Here is a 17,992-nt window from a genome sequence, read left to right on the forward strand (position 1 = left end):
ATAAAAGAAAAAGAGACCAAAGATAAATATTAACAATATATTTAACAAAGTTTAACAACATATATTTTACACAATATACAATGACTAGCGCCTCCCGGCGTGCATCCTCTTTGCCTTGATCTCCATCTTGCTCAAAGTTCTAAACACCTGTTTCTTCAGTTCTTCCTGCCTCGTCAGCAGGCATAATATATTTTATATTTTATCAGCAGGCAATATATTTATAAAATTATTTACAATTATATATGTCCAATCACACCCGAAATACTCTAAAGAAATGTCTTATGAATTAATATTTTCTTCGCTTAATGACATGTGGTCTCCAACTGACCGGATGTGTCTCCTCGTTGGCAGTATTGTCCTCCTTATAAAGCTTGATTGTCTTATCCGCCTGAGTGGTGATCATCCTAGTTCCAGACATATCAAACGTGACGCTGAAGATGCCACCCTCACTGTCCATGGACCCAGGCTGTACAGGGGCCTGCAGTCTCTGGAAGTTATAGCCAGTCCTCCAGTCCCAGAGGTGCATCGTGCCATTATCGGCTCCCGAGACCAGTACGCCATCCTCATTAACAGCAAGACAATTGACAATGGCATTGTGTCCAGATAAAGTCTGAGTGTATGTTCCATCAGGACATTTCCACTGTTTGATGTTGTCCGGGGAAGCAGAAGCGAACATATTTTGTGTGGGATGAAAGCACACTGATCGCACACTCTTTTTATGATTAGTCAGGGTCACCCTGCTCCTACCAGCAGCCAGATCCCACAATCTGATGGTGCAGTCATGACTTCCTGTGATTATCTGGGGCTCGGATGCCTGACAGATAACACTTGCGACGGTATTTGTGTGTCCCACCAGAGTGTGAATATTCGCCTTTGTTCGAATGTCCCAGACTCGTCCTGTGGAGTCTCGACCAGCTGTCACCAGGACGTCGATTGTTGGGTGAAGTGCCATGGAGTAGACGGCTGACAGATGTCCATGATAATGACGAATTACTTTATTGTATTCCAAATCCCAGCATTTCACTTGTCCATCTTCGCCACATGAAAATAAGTACGGATGCCTACGAGACACTGCTAAACCTCTGACACTACTGATGTGTCCAGTCAGGGAGACTTTCAGAACGCCACTAGCGAGATCCCAGATTTTTATCACTCTATCCCCAGATCCTGTGGCAAACCACTCATTGCCAGGTTCCACCGCACAACAGCGAACCCATCCCTGATGTCCACTGATGACTCGGTACAACTTCCACTGAGCGTGACATTTCGGTGCGGCCATTGTGGAAGACTTTTTGATGAGTAGAGTCACTGCGGTTGTTGATGGCTGGTTCGTTGGCTGGAACGACTGCTGAACACTGCGATGGTGGCAAATTCACTCAACTTTTAAATATTCTTACTACAGAGATTTCTGATCTTAGAATGGACTCAGTGCTCTCGGTGAAGTTCGGGATCTAACTGATTAACAAGAATGATGTTAGAGTACTCAGAGCCTTACCTGAGGACACAAGGAGAACATGGAGGGGATGGACGAAATGGAGGGGATGGAGGAAATGCAGAAAATTCGTAGTGGCGCCAGGGTTAATGATGGGATTAAGAGTTGGGCCAGACGTAGTTGGGGTATACACCAGCTCCTCATTTAAGATTGGAAATATCATTTACAATCATAAAAATTAATTGGTCGGTATATATATATATATAAAAATATTAAAAATCCGTTATAACTTAATCTAAATTTGAATTTCTCGTTATGTGGTTGTTTCATTTTTTTTTATCAGCTCTAATTAAAATTATTTCAATAGAGAAAATAAGTAAGAAAATAATTATACTACGATTCATCATTGGGATTCAAAATACATTAAAAGGTCTGAATTCTAAAGTCTAAATAAGACGGAGTATCAATTGTTATTTTTATAAGGGAGTAGTACTTCTTCTGGTTCTGATGCGGTTGGAACGTCTCAGCTGGAGTGTAGATTCGTAATCCGATTACGCTAGGCGGTCAAGCGCGCGGGGGAAATTTAAAATTGGCTCCCACGTTTTCAATCAATTATTCATTGATTATTCGTATTTTAATGCTGCTTATTTGGGTATCAATAGATGATTTATTTGAATAGTTGATTGGTAACTTTTATTGTTAATTAGTGAAAATGGGTTAATATTAAAGAGGAATGAAGTTCTGATCTAAAAATGTGCGAATCACAATCCGGAACCGGACTTTTTGGGCATTAAGTCGAGATGGAGTGGGTTTACGAGGAAACCTTTGAGAATATTTTTTGTGGAGAATTACGTCGGCTGCGAAGAAGGTTTTATGACTTTTTTTGATAGGGTGAATCTTTAATGAGATTATTGCACTTTGATGACGTGCGAAAAAATTGCAGATTGGAGACTGATGAATTTTCTGTTGGAAGAGGAAATTGTTAATTGATATTTTTCTCAATAATGAGTGGTTTGTATGGAAAATGTCACTCTACATTTTTTACAGAGAATTTCCTTGGCTACAATAAATGCTGAGAGCAAGTTTTTGATAAAACCTCTGAGTGCCCAGATAATTCTCGATTTTTAAATACGTAAACAGGAAAATTTCCTTGAGACGTGGATTCGTTTGATTTTCCCCTCGACTACTTTCAAATTTATCTCACTAATGAATCACTTTAAGAAAAAATTTCATATTACCTCATTTGTAGAGAATTTCCTCGGCTACAAAAAAGGTCGTGTCATTTTATTACATCAGAGTGCGCGTTTTCGAGATAATCGCAATTTTCAATTAGACGAATAATCGTTTTCTACTGTTTGCCCATTTTTTTATATTATTGCTCGGCTTGACGTGGCTAGGTGTAAGTACAAGGTTTATGACCTCTACAGACTATTGTAAACGCCTAGTTAAATGATTAATTGAACAACATTCACTCCACGCAACTTTTCCGTACAAATATTTAATCATCGAATTTTTTCGCGATCAAAATCTCTTTGCAATCAAAATATTTCCAAATTAATTCTTTTTGAGGGTCAAAACTCGTGAAAATTTCGGAAAATCAATGAAATGATATTGTTTATCATATAAGAAAAGAAAAATCGAACGGTGCATTGAGGAATATATTTTTTTTAATTAAAAAACAATTTTGAGTTGTTGAAAGGTTCCGTATTTTTTCCATTTTTCAAATTTTTATCGGCATTTTTAATCGAGGAATAGGGGGTGCCTAAAACTGCTTATCACTGTTAAAATTCCCTTATCCGTTATCTGTCCAATCCATCAGCGAATGGATGAGTAAAATACCTCGATAAAAAATGAGGGACAGATTGTGAAAATTTCACTTCTGATTCCCTAATTGAGATATCGATCAAATAGTTTGAAAGCCATACGCAACAGTTTCTGGATCGAGTGGCTCAGGTCAGGGAAGCTTGACATTTGACCTACCAAGTTATCCCTCCCCCCCCCCCCGCCGCTCTTTTAATTGAAAAAAATAAATATAGAAAATAAAATGATAAAACTCCTGGAAAATTATGAAAAAAAAAGATTTTATTTATTTCATTGAGCGAAAAGTAATTTTCATTGGGCGATTTCATCTGGATTCTCTGTAAACTACCCTGGGGAGTTCTGGAGGCAAGAGGGCAATACCAAAGTTTGGGGAGAAAATTGCTCAGTGAATTATGAAAATTAGTTGTTGAAAAAACTAATTATCCCAACGAAATAATGAATTTCCGGGACTAGTTGTTAGGTTCAACAAAATTGTTACGGAAATACAATAAACGAATTGCTTTTCATAATCCCCTAATTATGTGATTAGTATTTAATTTCGTTAACAAGTTGTTCGTAAATTTTAGTAATTGGTTGTTCATAATGATTAAATTATGAAATTTACAAAGTTGTTGAAGCTAAAATCGATTTCCACGAAGTTTATAATTATTTCATAAAGTCCTTAAACACGAAATTACTTAAAAAATTATAGAATTTCCAATTGTTTCTAATTTTACAAATTTCCTTGGGAAAAAAATTTTCAGGAATTCAAAAACTTGAAAATTTCTCAACTTCAAAGCGTTTTTAAATTCATTATAAAATTTATCTGAATAAACAAAATTTATCTCCGTTAGTAACGAAGTGATAAAATGAGATGAGTCACTTACAACCTCTTACCACTTCGTTATTGAATTAATTGAAATTAATAAATTATTCTCTTGGTGTGAAATATTTTCTTCTCTCAGTAAATATTAATCAATTAATGAATCATTTCCTCATTAAAATTATTTTCAAATAATCGCACTGGAATAATAATTCAATTGAATTATAATAATATAAATCAATATTTCATTATCTCAATGAATATCCAGCAAATAATATGATAAAAAAATAACGGATAGAATTAATAAATAAATTAAAGTATAAAAAGTAATCCTTGGAAAAAAATGCTATAAACATCTCCATAAAATCAAATAACTCCAAATGTGGTGGCTTCGTGAAGCCGGCCTCCGTCAGAGCAGGTCATTTCCCAGAAGAGAATTATCATCTCGACGAGGAATTATAAATCCAATGAAATGTCCTCGTCAATTATAATATTCATTTATTTTCATTTTTTATACAAACTGCACAGCGAATAACTCATTATAAATAAATTTGAACGCCTCAAGATTTTGTTTTTGATGGTCATTCCATACTTTATAAAAATCCCTTATATTTATAAAATTATTTACAATTATACATTACAAATACTCTAAAGAAATGTCTTATGAATTAATATTTTCTTCGCTTAATGACATGTGGTCTCCAACTGACCGGATGTGTCTCCTCGTTGGCAGTATTGTCCTCCTTATAAAGCTTGATTGTCTTATCCGCCTGAGTGGTGATCATCCTAGTTCCAGACATATCAAACGTGACGCTGAAGATGCCACCCTCACTGTCCATGGAGCCAGGCTGTACAGGGGCCTGCAGTCTCTGGAAGTTATAGCCAGTCCTCCAGTCCCAGAGGTGCATCGTGCCATTGTCAGCCCCCGAGACCAATACTCCATCCTCATTAACAGCCAGACAATTGACGATAGCATTGTGTCCAGATAAATTCTGAAGGTACGTTCCATCAGGACATTTCCACTGTCTAATGTTGTCGGGGGAAGCCGAAGCGAACATATTTTGCGTAGGATGAAAGCACACTGATCGCACACTCTTTTTGTGATTCGTTAGGGTCACCCTGGTCCTACCAGCAGCCAAATCCCACAATCTGATGGTGCAGTCGTGACTTCCAGTGATTATCTGGGGCTCGGATGCTTGACAGATAACACTCGCGACGGTATTTGTGTGTCCCACTAGAGTGTGAACATTTGCTTTGGTTCGCATGTCCCAGACTCGTCCTGTGGAGTCTCGACCAGCTGTCACCAGGACGTCGATTGTTGGGTGAAGTGCCATGGAGTAGACGGCTGATAGATGTCCATGATAATGGCGAATTACTTTGTTGTATTCTAAATCCCAGCATTTCACCTGTTGTGAACGCATTAAATGAAATTATTAAAAAAAAATTAAATATAAGAAACATTATCTTAAATTTATGTATTACATAAGTTAAGAGGAAAAATTCTTCAATAAAACAATATCAAAATCTTACCTGTCTGTCTTCGCCACATGAAAATAAATACGGATGCCTATGAGACACTGCTAAACTTCTGACACTACTGGTGTGCCCAGTGAGGGAGACTTTTAGAGTTCCACTAGCAAGATCCCAGATTTTTATGACTCCATCCCCAGACCCTGTGGCAAACCACTCATTGCCAGGTTCCACCGCACAACAGCGAACCCATCCCTTATGTCCACTGATGACTCGGTACAACTTCCAGGGAGCGTGACATTTCGGTTGGGCCATTGTGGGAGACTTGTTGATGTGTAGAGTCACTGCGTTCGTGGATGGATTGGCTGGAACGACTGCTGAACACTGCAGAACACTGCGAAGTTCGGGATCTAACTGATTAACAAGAATGCTGTTAGAGTACTCAGAGCCTTACCTGAGGACACAAGGAGAACATGGAGGGGATGGAGGAAATGGAGGGGATGATGGGATTGAGAGTTGGGCCAGTTAATGATGGGATTAAGAGTTGGGCCAGACGTAGTTGGGGAATGCCCCAAGCAATACATTAATGGGAAATAGAAATAATAATGTAAAGTGTAATAATGTAGTGTAATGTAGTGTAATGTAAGTGTAATAATTATTAAATCATGAAATTTACAAAGTTGTTGAAGCTAAAATCGATTTCCACGAAGTTTATAATTAATTCATGAAGTCCTTAAACACGAAATTACTTGAAAAATTATAGAAGTCCCAATTGTTTCTAATTTTACAAATTTCCTTTGCCAAAAATTTTTCAGGAATTCAAAAACTTGAAAATTTCTAAACTTCAAAACGTTTTTAAATTCATTATAAAATTTATCTGACTATTTTCCAACAAGAAAAATTCATTTTTAAATTCTCCATATTCCTAAAAAATTTCTCACCCCCTCAAAATATGAAGTTTACCCAATATCTCTATTTTTCAAAATTTATTTCCCCCAGAATATTCCCTAAAATCATTAATAACAAATTTCTAAATTTTTTCAGAGGAAAATTACAAAGTTAATTCGACTTTTCAATTTAAAAAAACTTATTTGAAATTCAAAATCTCACGCAATCACTCATCAAATAGTGTGAATATACTGTTTTTTCGAACCAAATTTACAATTATTCAGGGTTTCGAATGACAACCAATTAATTCAAAATTCTCGATAAAAATCGTTCTATCACGTTCTAATGATAACAGATTCACATCTTGACCAGAAGTATTTCTCGTAAAATTTCAGGTTCCCAACACTCCGATGTTATGTAAAGCTCGTCAAACTGTCCCTCCAGATCTTGAGATAACAAAAATGGCCGATGGTACGACGAGCATCATCACAAGACGCGTCTTGCCTCGAGGCACAACCTTCGGTCCATTCGAGGCGAAACGCAACTGGATGATGAATCCCATGACATACTTTCCCATTCGCATATTTGGCTCCTCTCCATCAGAGACCTATCACCTGGACTACTCCAGCGAGGATACCAGCAACTGGATGTGCTTCATTGCTCCAGCTAGCAGTGCCACAGAGCAGAATCTCATATGCTATCAGCTCAAGTCCAATATATTCTACACTGCGATACGTGAAATAATTCCTGGCGTGGAGCTGCGGATGTGGTATGCCCCATTCTACGCTACTAAAATGCAAATGCCCCTCTACAACGTCGCCATCATCTCCTCGGCATCTCCAGTTCCTGCACAAGACCTGCAGAAGTTCTCCTCCGATGGCAGAACTACTCACGTCGAGACACTGAACAAAGATATGGCTCTGGAACTCGCTGAGCGTCTCCCCGCCCGAGAATTGGGAGCTAAGGACGATAAAACAACCTGGGATTGCAAGATTTGTTTTCGACGAGTCCCTTTTTAGAGATCAGATCTAGCTAAAATCATAGAGTTCAGAGTTACAGAGTTTGTAATATTATTAAGGGAATAAATAGTTTACGTGCTCTCTCGAAGCACTCACTGTTTTCTTCATCAAAGATTAAATAAACCCTCATCCTAATTAACATTGACATTAATGATTTGTCAATTGTCATTCGGATTGGACTTCGTTGGATTGCCCATCTGGGCTTCAGCTGGGAAAGGTTCCTGCCTCCTTTTACCAATTTGAATGTAGGCGCTGTTTCCTACTGACATCTGGGAGGACATAACAGTTCGGCCAAAGAGAACAGTTATGTCGCCGGCAGTGTAAGGCGCCATAAAATGAAGGGATGAAATTTGGGGTCATCGAGGAATTTTTAAGTTTCGTCCGAACAGCGTCGATTTTGTTTCTTAATATTTATTAGGAACAGAGAGATAATTTTTTTTATGAATAGGGTACCTCACCCAGCAGCCAAAATCGACAGTGGCGCCATCTTCCCATCAACCGGAAGTGTTAGTTCTTCACCACTCGAGTCAGTCTCATAAAAAATATGTTTTGTTAATAAAAAACCTCCTCTTAATCTACAACGATAATGTCAGCATTAAATATTCTTATCAGGAATATTTTTAATTGAAAATAGTAACATTGCAGTGCATCGAAAAGTGTCTCATTTGACTAGGCTTTTCCGACAGAGACAAAAAAAACATCGTCATCCCTTCTAAAGGAAAATATCATCCCACGTGGGGGCACCGTTTAATTAAGAGTTTACGTTATTTAAATATGTGTTCGTTGAGTTAATTTTTATATTGTTGCAATGGTTCCGGTAAGTTTTGTCTTTTGATATGTGAATAAATGAAAAAATAACGAAATTACGCAGTCAAATATGAGTTATTTTCAACGACAAATATTGGACATTTTTCTTTGTTTTTTTTACTCTTTTTTCCTGGACGCTTTTTTTCGGGGTAGGGTAGGGCGCCTACCATCCATTAGTAAATAGGAAAGATGGCAGCGGATTATTGCGCTTTTCCCACTGTGGAAAAGAATCGGCAGACATTTTTTTTAGAAGAGTTAAAATTTATTTCTAGTTGATAATGAATTCCTCTATTATTTTCATAGAATTTTTAGGTTAAATAACCATGACAGCCTATGGTTGCCAGTTTTAAATCCATATTTTAGGGTTTTTTGAGGTTTTAGGGAAGTTTTGGGAACGAAATCATGAAAAATCCGGGCTTGTAGAGTCCAGAAACTTTTTTGTAACATTTTTTTTGAGGGTGTGGAAGAGATCCATAGTGCAGTGACTCATGTTTTGACTGTAATTTTCAAGATGAAGGTAAAGTTTGGGAATGTTTACTCAATAAATAAGAATTAGATACAATAAACAATGTTAAGAGAATAAGTGCACACATTTTCAGTAGATTTTGAGAGCATTTGGAAAAGTTACAGATTTTTAATCAGGAGAGGAGAGAAATGAAAAAATCTTGGGAAAAATGGGCCCTCTCAGGAACCCATGTTTCACATTTGATTGTTGAAATGCGATAGAAAATTTATAAAATTCATATTTTTAAGATGAAGTTCTATTTAATTTGTTGGTCTTTTTGTTTAGGCAATCGACGAAATTGAGCAAAGGGACCTGCCTCAGGCCCTTCGTCTTCTGGGTGAGATGAATGCAAATGTTCTACGTGTTAATCAACTCGTGGATAATATGTTAGTACGAGTGAAAAATGGAGAAGTATCAACTGACAAGGGCTTGAGCTTCCTGGAGATAAAGTATCACATGTTACTTTCTTATCTGATTAATCTTACGTACGTTGTATTGAGAAAATGTTCCGGGGAAAAAATTGAGGGTGATCCATCCATTGATCGTCTGGTGGAGATCAGGACAGTGCTGGAGAAAATCAGACCGATTGATCATAAGCTGAAGTATCAGATTGATAAGTTGGTGAAGACCGCTGTCACAGGAAGCACCAGCCGTTCAGATCCCAGTTATTTCAGGGCTAATCCAGAAGCCCTGGTAACCAAGATCGAGGGCAGTGATCAGGAGGATAAGACTGACAGCGAAGAGGACGAAGGGAAGAGCAGTAAAGCCAGGAAGACTGGACTTTATGTGCCTCCTAAAATTACTGCTGTTCATTATGGTACGATTTTTTTATTTTTTCGTTAAACAACTGAATGAATTCTTGAAAGATTTTTCATCTTGAAGATATTTCCACTTTGAACTCTGCAGTAATTTCGATTTATTACGATGAAATGTAATTTAACAGTTGGAATTTTATGTTATCGTGAATTATTTTTCAGTGAAATGAAAAAATTATGGAACATTTAATAATTTTTTGGGAAGTTCCTGAATTTCTTCGAAGTATGTCTTGAAATTTTTATAAAAAGTCCTAATTTCCTTTCAGTTTCTTGAAAATTCTTGTTCTCTTTAGGAGATTTTTGTTCTATGAACGTTTTAGGAACTTTGGAAATTTTAGAAACTCGACAATTTCATGGAATTTTTGGATAAAACCGAAAACTTTCGCGAATTTCGCAGAGGATTCGATTTTTATTTTACTTCAATAAAAAGTGACTTACAATCATGATGATGACAATATCAGAATATCAGTCAGTTTACCATTCACTTTTTCTCAACAAATTGCAATTTTACCTTTCTCTGAATTCATTTCAAATAGAATAAAGCAATCATGCAAAATTTTATAATTTTACAGAAATTTATTGAGCCTCATCGTGATTTTCCTGGAAATTGTAATGATCCGTTTATATTTTCTTACATTTTATTGGAAATTTTTGTACTTTTTCAAAAGTTTTCGGAACTTCGGGAATTAAAAATACCCAACAATTTCGTGGAACTTTTCGGTAAAATCCGTCAGTTTTGCGAATTTTTCAGAAGATTCAATTCCCATTTTACTTTAATAATAAGTGACTTCAAATCAAAATCATGTCAATATCAAAATATCAGTCAATTTACAATGATGCGAAAACGTTTTAATTTTACAAAAATTTCTTGAACCTCTTTAACGTTTTCCTGGAAATTTCCATAATCTGTTTAAATGTTCTCGCGTTTTTCTGGAGATTTTCGTACTTCTTTGAACTTTTTAGGAAGTTGGAAAATTTTAAATGCTCGATAATTTCCTGGAATTTTTCGGTAGAACCGTACATTTTCTCGAATTTTTCAGAGGATTCAATTTTGATTCTACTTCATATCATATGAAAATCGAAATGTTGATCAATTCAAACTAAACTATTTCTAAGAAAACAAAATTTTTAATTTTCCTGAATCCTTTTCAGATGGAGATGAAACAATGATGGAAAAATTACGTAAAGCTGGTGAGCGTGCACGAAGACGTGCAATATCAGGTGCTGTACTTCGTGAACTGAAGGAAGAGTACTTGGATGCACCTATGGAGGATATCCAGGGTGGTGAAAAGCAGATTAGTTTAGGACGAGAAAATAAACGCAAAATTGAGTTTGAAGAGAACTACATGACGCGTTTGCCAGTGACGAAACAGGAGAAACACCGCAGTCGCCAAATTTCTACACTTGGACAGCTTGGTGACGAGATCACGAGCTTTGGAGGATCATCATCGGGTCCCATGAAGAAACGAAAAGCCGCCAAGGGGAAAGGAAAAAAGAGTGGGTATTTTTCAAGAATATTTTTACTTTTTCGTTTTTCACCTGAATTATCCTACGAATATTTCAGAAATGGAATATTTTGACGAATCGAATGTAATATTTCTGCAATATTCTACGAATATTCTACAAATATTTGGGAATTTGCCGAAATCAATTCGAAGAATAATCATTGAAGTCAATTATCTTTCGACAAAATTTAAAATTCGCATGTGGTGGCACAGCTTCACAACATTTTGTTATTTTTATCGATTGTCATTTGTTTTTTTGTCTACGTACAAAATCATGGAATTTAAAAATTATTTTTTGCCACTCCTGTTACATTCAGATCGGCGAAAAGGGCTTTCGGTGACTAGTCTTTAATTAAAACTCAAGTAACGTTTTGGGTCATCGCCCTATTTTGCTCAGATATTACATAATATAATACTTTTTAAAATAAAATTACAATTCAATAAATTCAATTAAATATATTAAGATTAAACATCGGGTGACATATTGTTGGAAGTGATTGTTGAAACCTCCATCCAAGCCCTAATATTTTTTTCTCAGCAACGAGAGCCTCAGAAACAGTTTTGCAAAAATCAAAATCAATTAATCATTTGAGTAATAACAAAAAACCCTCGACAGAATCACTCTGTCGTGGTTAGTCAAATTTATATTTAAGCAAAGCAAAATGATAATCTAGTCAGATTGTGCTATTTAAGTAAAATTAATCGTCTTTTTTGTTTTTTTTTTCACAGGTTTCAAGAAGAAACGACATTATTAATTTTTTTTATAACGACACTCGTCAATCGTTTCAAGGTAAATCAAAAAAACGCAAAATCATTTTTAAAAAACTTTGGTGAAACTCGTGCGCGAGACTTCTGGTAAATACTCACGAAACTACTAAATTAGAGTAATTAACGGAATATATTTAGATGTAAAAAATAGATCGAGTTCAAAAAATGAAAAGAAACAGGGAAACCGAACGTGTACCGTGAGAAACCCAGTTTAAGGGCGTTTTTGGTTTATCCACACCAATAAAACATGAATTCCTTTTTTTCCACCAAATATGACGTTCAATGATTCACAGACCATCCACAATGATTTTTCGATAGAACGACATTTAATTTTCATTCGAATGTTACGGAATTTATCGGTAATTCAGTAGCCAAGTGGTAAAACAAAATAAATTGATTCACCTCTGACTCTAGTTCTTGAGCAATAACTCCGAATCTAAGAGAGATAGCAGACTTTTTGTAATAACATTTATTGTTATATTCAATTTGCTCCACAAAAACGTTCATAACGAAAGTTTTGTTATGATCCCTGGATTTTGAGATATTCATCAAAACCAATCAATAGTCAAAAGTCACTTCTCTCGTTTCACCATTTCGCTACTTAATTTATGAGTTAGAGGGGACTAATGTAGGAAAATTAAGGGAATCGTTCGTCGACTGAAGAACCGTCAAACGGGCAATTAATACATGGAAAATAGTCGAATAAGCAACAGTGGAACGAGGAAAAGTTCAACGTGCAAAACTAAAAAAAGAATGATGGACCATTAAATCTGCGAAGAATTACATTTTCGGTGAGACTTATTTCATACAATAAATTGGCAATTCAGCATTTCACTATTGATGTAAAGAAGACAGTAAATTATTGATCAAAACATAGGATTCCCTGATCATTTAATAATTTGTTGTATATGCAGTCGACAGCATTCCGTAACTTTCTCTTGACAATTCCTTGTCCTTATCAATCGTGGAAAAGATCCCAACATTTATTTATTTATATTATTATTATTATTACTATTATTATGTAAACTCTTATCAGCTGATATCAAATACAGAGATTGTAACACGGTACTCGGCACAGCAGATAAATTACCTTTGATTTATTCCACTTTCGATTTTCTGATTTTTCAGCTGAAATACTAAAATGTTTTTGCTTCAATTTTTTCATTTATTTTTATTGTCAACTACAGAAGTAGAAACGGAACACATATTTTTGTGATTGTAAGGGAACTGGGCAGAGAATTACTTGTGGTTATTCTATTGAAAAATATCACAATAATTCCGACATTTTTTATAAAACACAATTCAACAGTTTTGATGGAAAAAAATATAATTTTCATTGTATTTTCATTGAGCGTATCATCTACAACCGCTAGACAACTACTAGAAATCAATGAAAATTCATTTCATATTCTGATTTATATATTGTTTTATATTGATATATTAAATAGTGTTGAGAGTGCTCTGCGTCCGGAAAGAGGATCCGTCTAATTACTCGGTTTCTCACGGTACATTCCAATTTTTATGTCATCAAAGAAACTACAAATCCATGCCAGATAAAATAATATTTGTTTTGCATTTTTAAATCGATCTCAGTGGGAATAATATGTTCAGGATATTCTGAAAAAGTGAACATTCCCATAAACTGAAACGCACACAAATTTGTGATTTATTTACAGACATGGAAAGACCGTTTGGATAATCACTTGAAGGGCTAAAAATGATAATTAATAACGCATGTCTTAGGATTTTATCGCTGTTCTAGAGTTTAGGGATAAGAGAAATAATAACGTAGTTGATAGTTTAACGATTTTTCGTACTTTACGTTTGAAAATTTCTCTTCTGGTGAAATAAATAAAATACACAAACATGTTTGGGGCTACATTTTCGGTGTCGTTGGTCAAGGATACGATTAAATGAATCGTGAATTTTTAAGTTTCAATTTTTCGTTTTTACTAATTTAAGTTTTTGGTCTTTTATCGTTGTTTTAGCATTACGAGGTAATTTCCAGGTGTATTTATCGTATTAACAAGTAACGAAATGATAAAAATGGAAAAGATAAACGTGGACGTGTCAAAATTCAAAATTAGCCAAAATAAAAGGGAAAAGTCAAAATTTCGAGTATATTCTATGTATAATTCTGCATTGGTTTCAAAATATTTTGTGTCCTCTGGGTGTTGTGACGTGTGACATTGAGAAACAAACAGTAACTTTTGCAATGAAATAATAATATAAAATCAAGATTGAAATATCGGAAAGGCAGAAGTCATGTTTGGCTCAAAAAATGGCTCAATTGGTCACAGATAATTATATTTTTTACAAAGTGTTCATCGAAAATTGAGCCGTCCAAATGCCACACGCCAGATCACCTTTGTTAATCTGTGAAGACGATTACAATGTGATAAAAGAAAATGATAATTGAAAGAGTAACTAGGAAAATGGAAAAAATAATAATAGGGGGTTCGATATGAATTCAACTTGATCAAATCTCTTGTGCAGTCCATCTTATTACCGATCTTTCCTGTGGTTGTAAAAGTAATGTTTTTCCAGAGTTCAAATGTTTTCTGATTTACTATTTCGATAAATTTCTTCCTCCAATTGGAATTTTTTTATCTAAAAACAATTCCTCGATCCTTTGACCACATATCCTAAAATATCTAGTCCATTCAAGTCGCCATGGCACCTACCATCGGACTAAAAATTTCAGTTGGATTATTTTGTAGAGTGAAATTATTATTTTGGAAAATACAAATTGTCAGGCTCTGTGTAATATCATCGTTGAGGGCATAAAAAATCATTTTTCGAAAAATAATGACTTCATCCTAGGGAATAATGGAATTAAAATTATACTCTAACAGTAATTGATATGATCATTTCAAAAAACCAACGGAGATGTTGGAGTTATCGTTTATCCTATTTATGAAAGGACAAGCACATAAATTAATTTAGCCACATAAGCCATCGGTTAACTTCATCCATAAGACTTTTTCCTCACTGGCCAATGGGTTCGAGATGGCAAATTCGTTTCTCGTTTATATTCAACACTGGAAAGATTGACAATATGATCGGCGATAGAGTTTTGATCACGCTGAGTGCACGTGAAATATCTCCACGCAAAAAAAATAAGTGGAAAATCAGTCGAAGGTGTTTTAAATGCCGGTGACTCTCTTCCACGAAATCGGCAGTTACCGGCAATTTTATATCAAAATAAAAATAAGTGAAGTGTAACGAAGATCTTGATAAACAAATAATGCCAATACACGAGTCCAAGTTACTTATTCTTCCACAACAGGGTTTAATGCAATTGAAAAATTAATGAAAAATGAATAAAAGTAAAATGAAAATGTTATAGGTAAACCACAGAGAGTGGTTAATAGAATTGTATTTTTTTCAATAGAAATGTATGAGAAAAATGCTACAAGAAAGTCAACTAAAAATATGGTAATGAGTTGTACGAATATTGAATCGTAAGTGGGTGAGAAACATCCGAAATAAGATGATGAGAATGAATTAAAGAATGACCTTCCGAACATATCCGCTGTTTAAATTGGTATCAAATGGAATAATAAACAAATGAAATAGTTACAATATTAATTGAATACTACCTCATATGAGCCAACTCAAAGACGAAAACAAAAAAGGAAATAAAAATGCAGATGAAAATAGTTTTTATCCTCGTTGAATGACTTTTTTATTGAAAATCTTAATATTATCTTCTCTCGAGGTGCGGTTTCACTATTCGTCGAATGTTATCTAGATTGTTTTTCATTTGATTTTTTTCCTCAGAATTGAAGTCGGATTTTGAATATTTTGGAAGAGCTTTTGTCACTGATATTCGAGTGATTATGAAATAAAGAAAAAAAGCTTGAAATTGAAATCGTATTGACGACAATTAAACGAGGCAGTGGATGGATTAGCGGGGAATCCGGAAAGGACTCCGTCAAATCCATTCAAAGTCTCCTACACAAGTAGTGCTATAATTAATTAGGCAATAAGTGTAAAAAACAATACTTGAAAAAAATGTAAACTTCAGAGATAAAATATTAATGTAAAAACAAAAATATTTGAATTCACAATTTAAACAATTTATTTGATTTATGAACATCAACAGTTTTATGAATTGAAACATACCCGAATAAAAATAACTAATTTAACATTAGCCGGACGGTGAAAATTCATTAGCAGTGTAATTGATCGGTGAGGTTGGTTGTTGTTAAAATTGAAAACAAGTGGAATAATTAATTTCCAGTTAATTCCCGGCTAATGAGTTAAGCACTACTAATATGGAATAATAGTTTTGGATTAGGGGAAAAAATTGGATTTAATTTTCTATAGAAATTTGGATGAAATCGTTTTTTTATTAAAAAAGTAACGTGAATGGCACTTTCGGGAAAGCTTTCTGCGATCCAGTTTTTGTCGAACGCTTTGTCCATTTTCCAATCCATTGACATATCTCTGAAAAAACATTAAATGAATAATTAAATAACAAACAGCGTTGCCGTCTATTCATCATAGGATACAACAATGAGAGTCAAGTAATAAAATTAATCAAAATTTTGTGACACTTTTTTTATTCATTATAAAAAAAATCAGCATTATTGAATAATGATGAATGTACGATTTGTTGAAGTCGTTAAGCACAAAAAGAAGGTCTTTTGATGTAACTACTTGGACATCCTTTCAGAATGAGCAAAATCAAGGAATCAGTTCATTACAAGAAACACCGGCGTAAGTGGCACCTCAACAAAATGATTGTGCAATAAAAGTTTCATTCATAAAATTTGAAAAAATGCTCTTTCAAAATGTTCAAATGTTTTTGCACTTTTTTTTAGTCTGAATTAAGAATGTTCGGGGACTTTTGATTTTTTTGATAGTGAGTTACAATTTTGAAATAAACATTGAGTATGAAAATTAATTTAGATAGCGTTCATTGGATAATGAAACCGTCTCTTACGGCTGTTATTATCAAAACAAGATTGTGCAAGATGAATTAACAGATATGTTAATGGTATGCACTTCCACGGAGCACTGCTAAATAATTTAATATGAATAAATCATTCTCGGAAGAAACCGGTGGAGGAAAAAAAATTAACACAAATTACCACATTATTTTCTAAAGGATGTTCTCAAAAAGTCATGAGAGTTCTCGTTAAATTGATAATCTCTGATGTTTTCACAAGATGTTATGCAATTTTTCTTTTTGTATGGAATTTTCATTCCACTGCGGCTCATTCAGATGATTTCAAGGAGTTAATGATTCTTTTAAAGATATCCAGGGATTTTTTCAACAATTTCTCCAATGATAATGATGATTATTCAAACTTATTAATTACTTTTTACGCAGCATAATTTTTTCATCAGTTCTTATTAATATGTAGATTGAATATCAATAAATTAAATAAAAATGATTTATTGCTCATAAATTAGTTATAGAAAGTACTTATTGTTTCCAAAATCAACATTTTTTATTAAATTCATTTATTTCGTAATTTATTCGTTTATTTAATTTTTGCTTAAATATAAGCTTTCAATTATTTTTCAGATAAAAAAAAAAGTTTCACAGTTCAATTCGACTGTCGCACTGAGACAAAAACATAATTTTGCCAATTAAATATTCTTCTGACAAGAATTTAAAGCCGATTTTCCAATGGAAATTTCGGGCGTTCGTTTGACCAAAATAAATCTGATTGGCAAAATTGTATTTTTCTTTCAGTGCGATGTGTGTATACTTGGATATCTTTAATAGCGTGAAAAAACGGCTTTGAAGACAGGTACAAGAGATTGACAGTGCAAAAATGAACTAAGTTAGCAATTAATCGATTAAATAATTAATAAAACAGGGGTGGGCAACTTCGGATAGGTTCCAATCGCTACTCCATAAATCACGAACTGCCCCAATCACATGGGTCCCCTAACTTTTTGTCTTAATGTTTGTTTTATTGAAATAATTTATATATATTATTTGCAACTGTTTGCAGGTAAAAACAGTGTTAGGAAAAGATCATTGCACTAATGTACTCTTAATAAACAATATTATTGAACTTAATGGCCTGTAAGGCCGTCAATGATCATATTCACATTTGTGGGGTTTTGCGATGTGAGAAGCAGAAAAATTATTGATTTAATTAATGTGTTTATTTAAATAACGTTTGATTAATATTAT

The 17,992-nt window shown here is 34.4% G+C and overlaps 3 protein-coding genes across 4 annotated transcripts; 1 reads left to right on the forward strand and 2 right to left on the reverse strand.

The window, feature by feature from the left end:
- Positions 1-23: 23 nt before the first annotated feature.
- LOC135165937 (pleiotropic regulator 1-like) lies at positions 24-1,729 on the reverse strand. Its single transcript, XM_064127753.1, has one exon. The coding sequence runs from the start codon at positions 1,277-1,279 to the stop codon at positions 287-289; it is 993 nt and encodes a 330-aa protein (XP_063983823.1). The 5' UTR covers positions 1,280-1,729; the 3' UTR covers positions 24-286.
- A 2,641-nt stretch (positions 1,730-4,370) lies between these two features.
- On the reverse strand, positions 4,371-5,975 carry LOC135166089 (pleiotropic regulator 1-like; the record flags this gene model as incomplete). The annotated part of the gene is made up of 2 exons (XM_064128062.1): positions 4,371-5,461; positions 5,586-5,975. Coding segments are annotated over 2 exons (1,128 nt in total), but the record flags the coding sequence as incomplete, so codon positions are not given.
- A 2,099-nt stretch (positions 5,976-8,074) lies between these two features.
- On the forward strand, positions 8,075-15,499 carry LOC135166042 (neuroguidin). 2 transcript variants are annotated; one of them, XM_064127959.1, is made up of 4 exons: positions 8,075-8,249; positions 9,030-9,561; positions 10,712-11,056; positions 11,794-15,499. In XM_064127959.1, the coding sequence occupies exons 1-4, from the start codon at positions 8,241-8,243 to the stop codon at positions 11,817-11,819; spliced, it is 912 nt and encodes a 303-aa protein (XP_063984029.1). In that variant the 5' UTR covers positions 8,075-8,240; the 3' UTR covers positions 11,820-15,499. The 2 variants fall into 2 exon arrangements, with proteins under 2 accessions (XP_063984029.1, XP_063984030.1); XM_064127960.1 differs by lacking the exon at positions 8,075-8,249 and adding an exon at positions 8,276-8,756.
- The last annotated feature ends 2,493 nt before the right edge of the window (positions 15,500-17,992 follow it).

The sequence above is a fragment of the Diachasmimorpha longicaudata genome, chromosome 9, assembly GCF_034640455.1.
Source record: "Diachasmimorpha longicaudata isolate KC_UGA_2023 chromosome 9, iyDiaLong2, whole genome shotgun sequence".
In the NCBI taxonomy this organism is placed as follows: domain Eukaryota; kingdom Metazoa; phylum Arthropoda; class Insecta; order Hymenoptera; family Braconidae; genus Diachasmimorpha; species Diachasmimorpha longicaudata.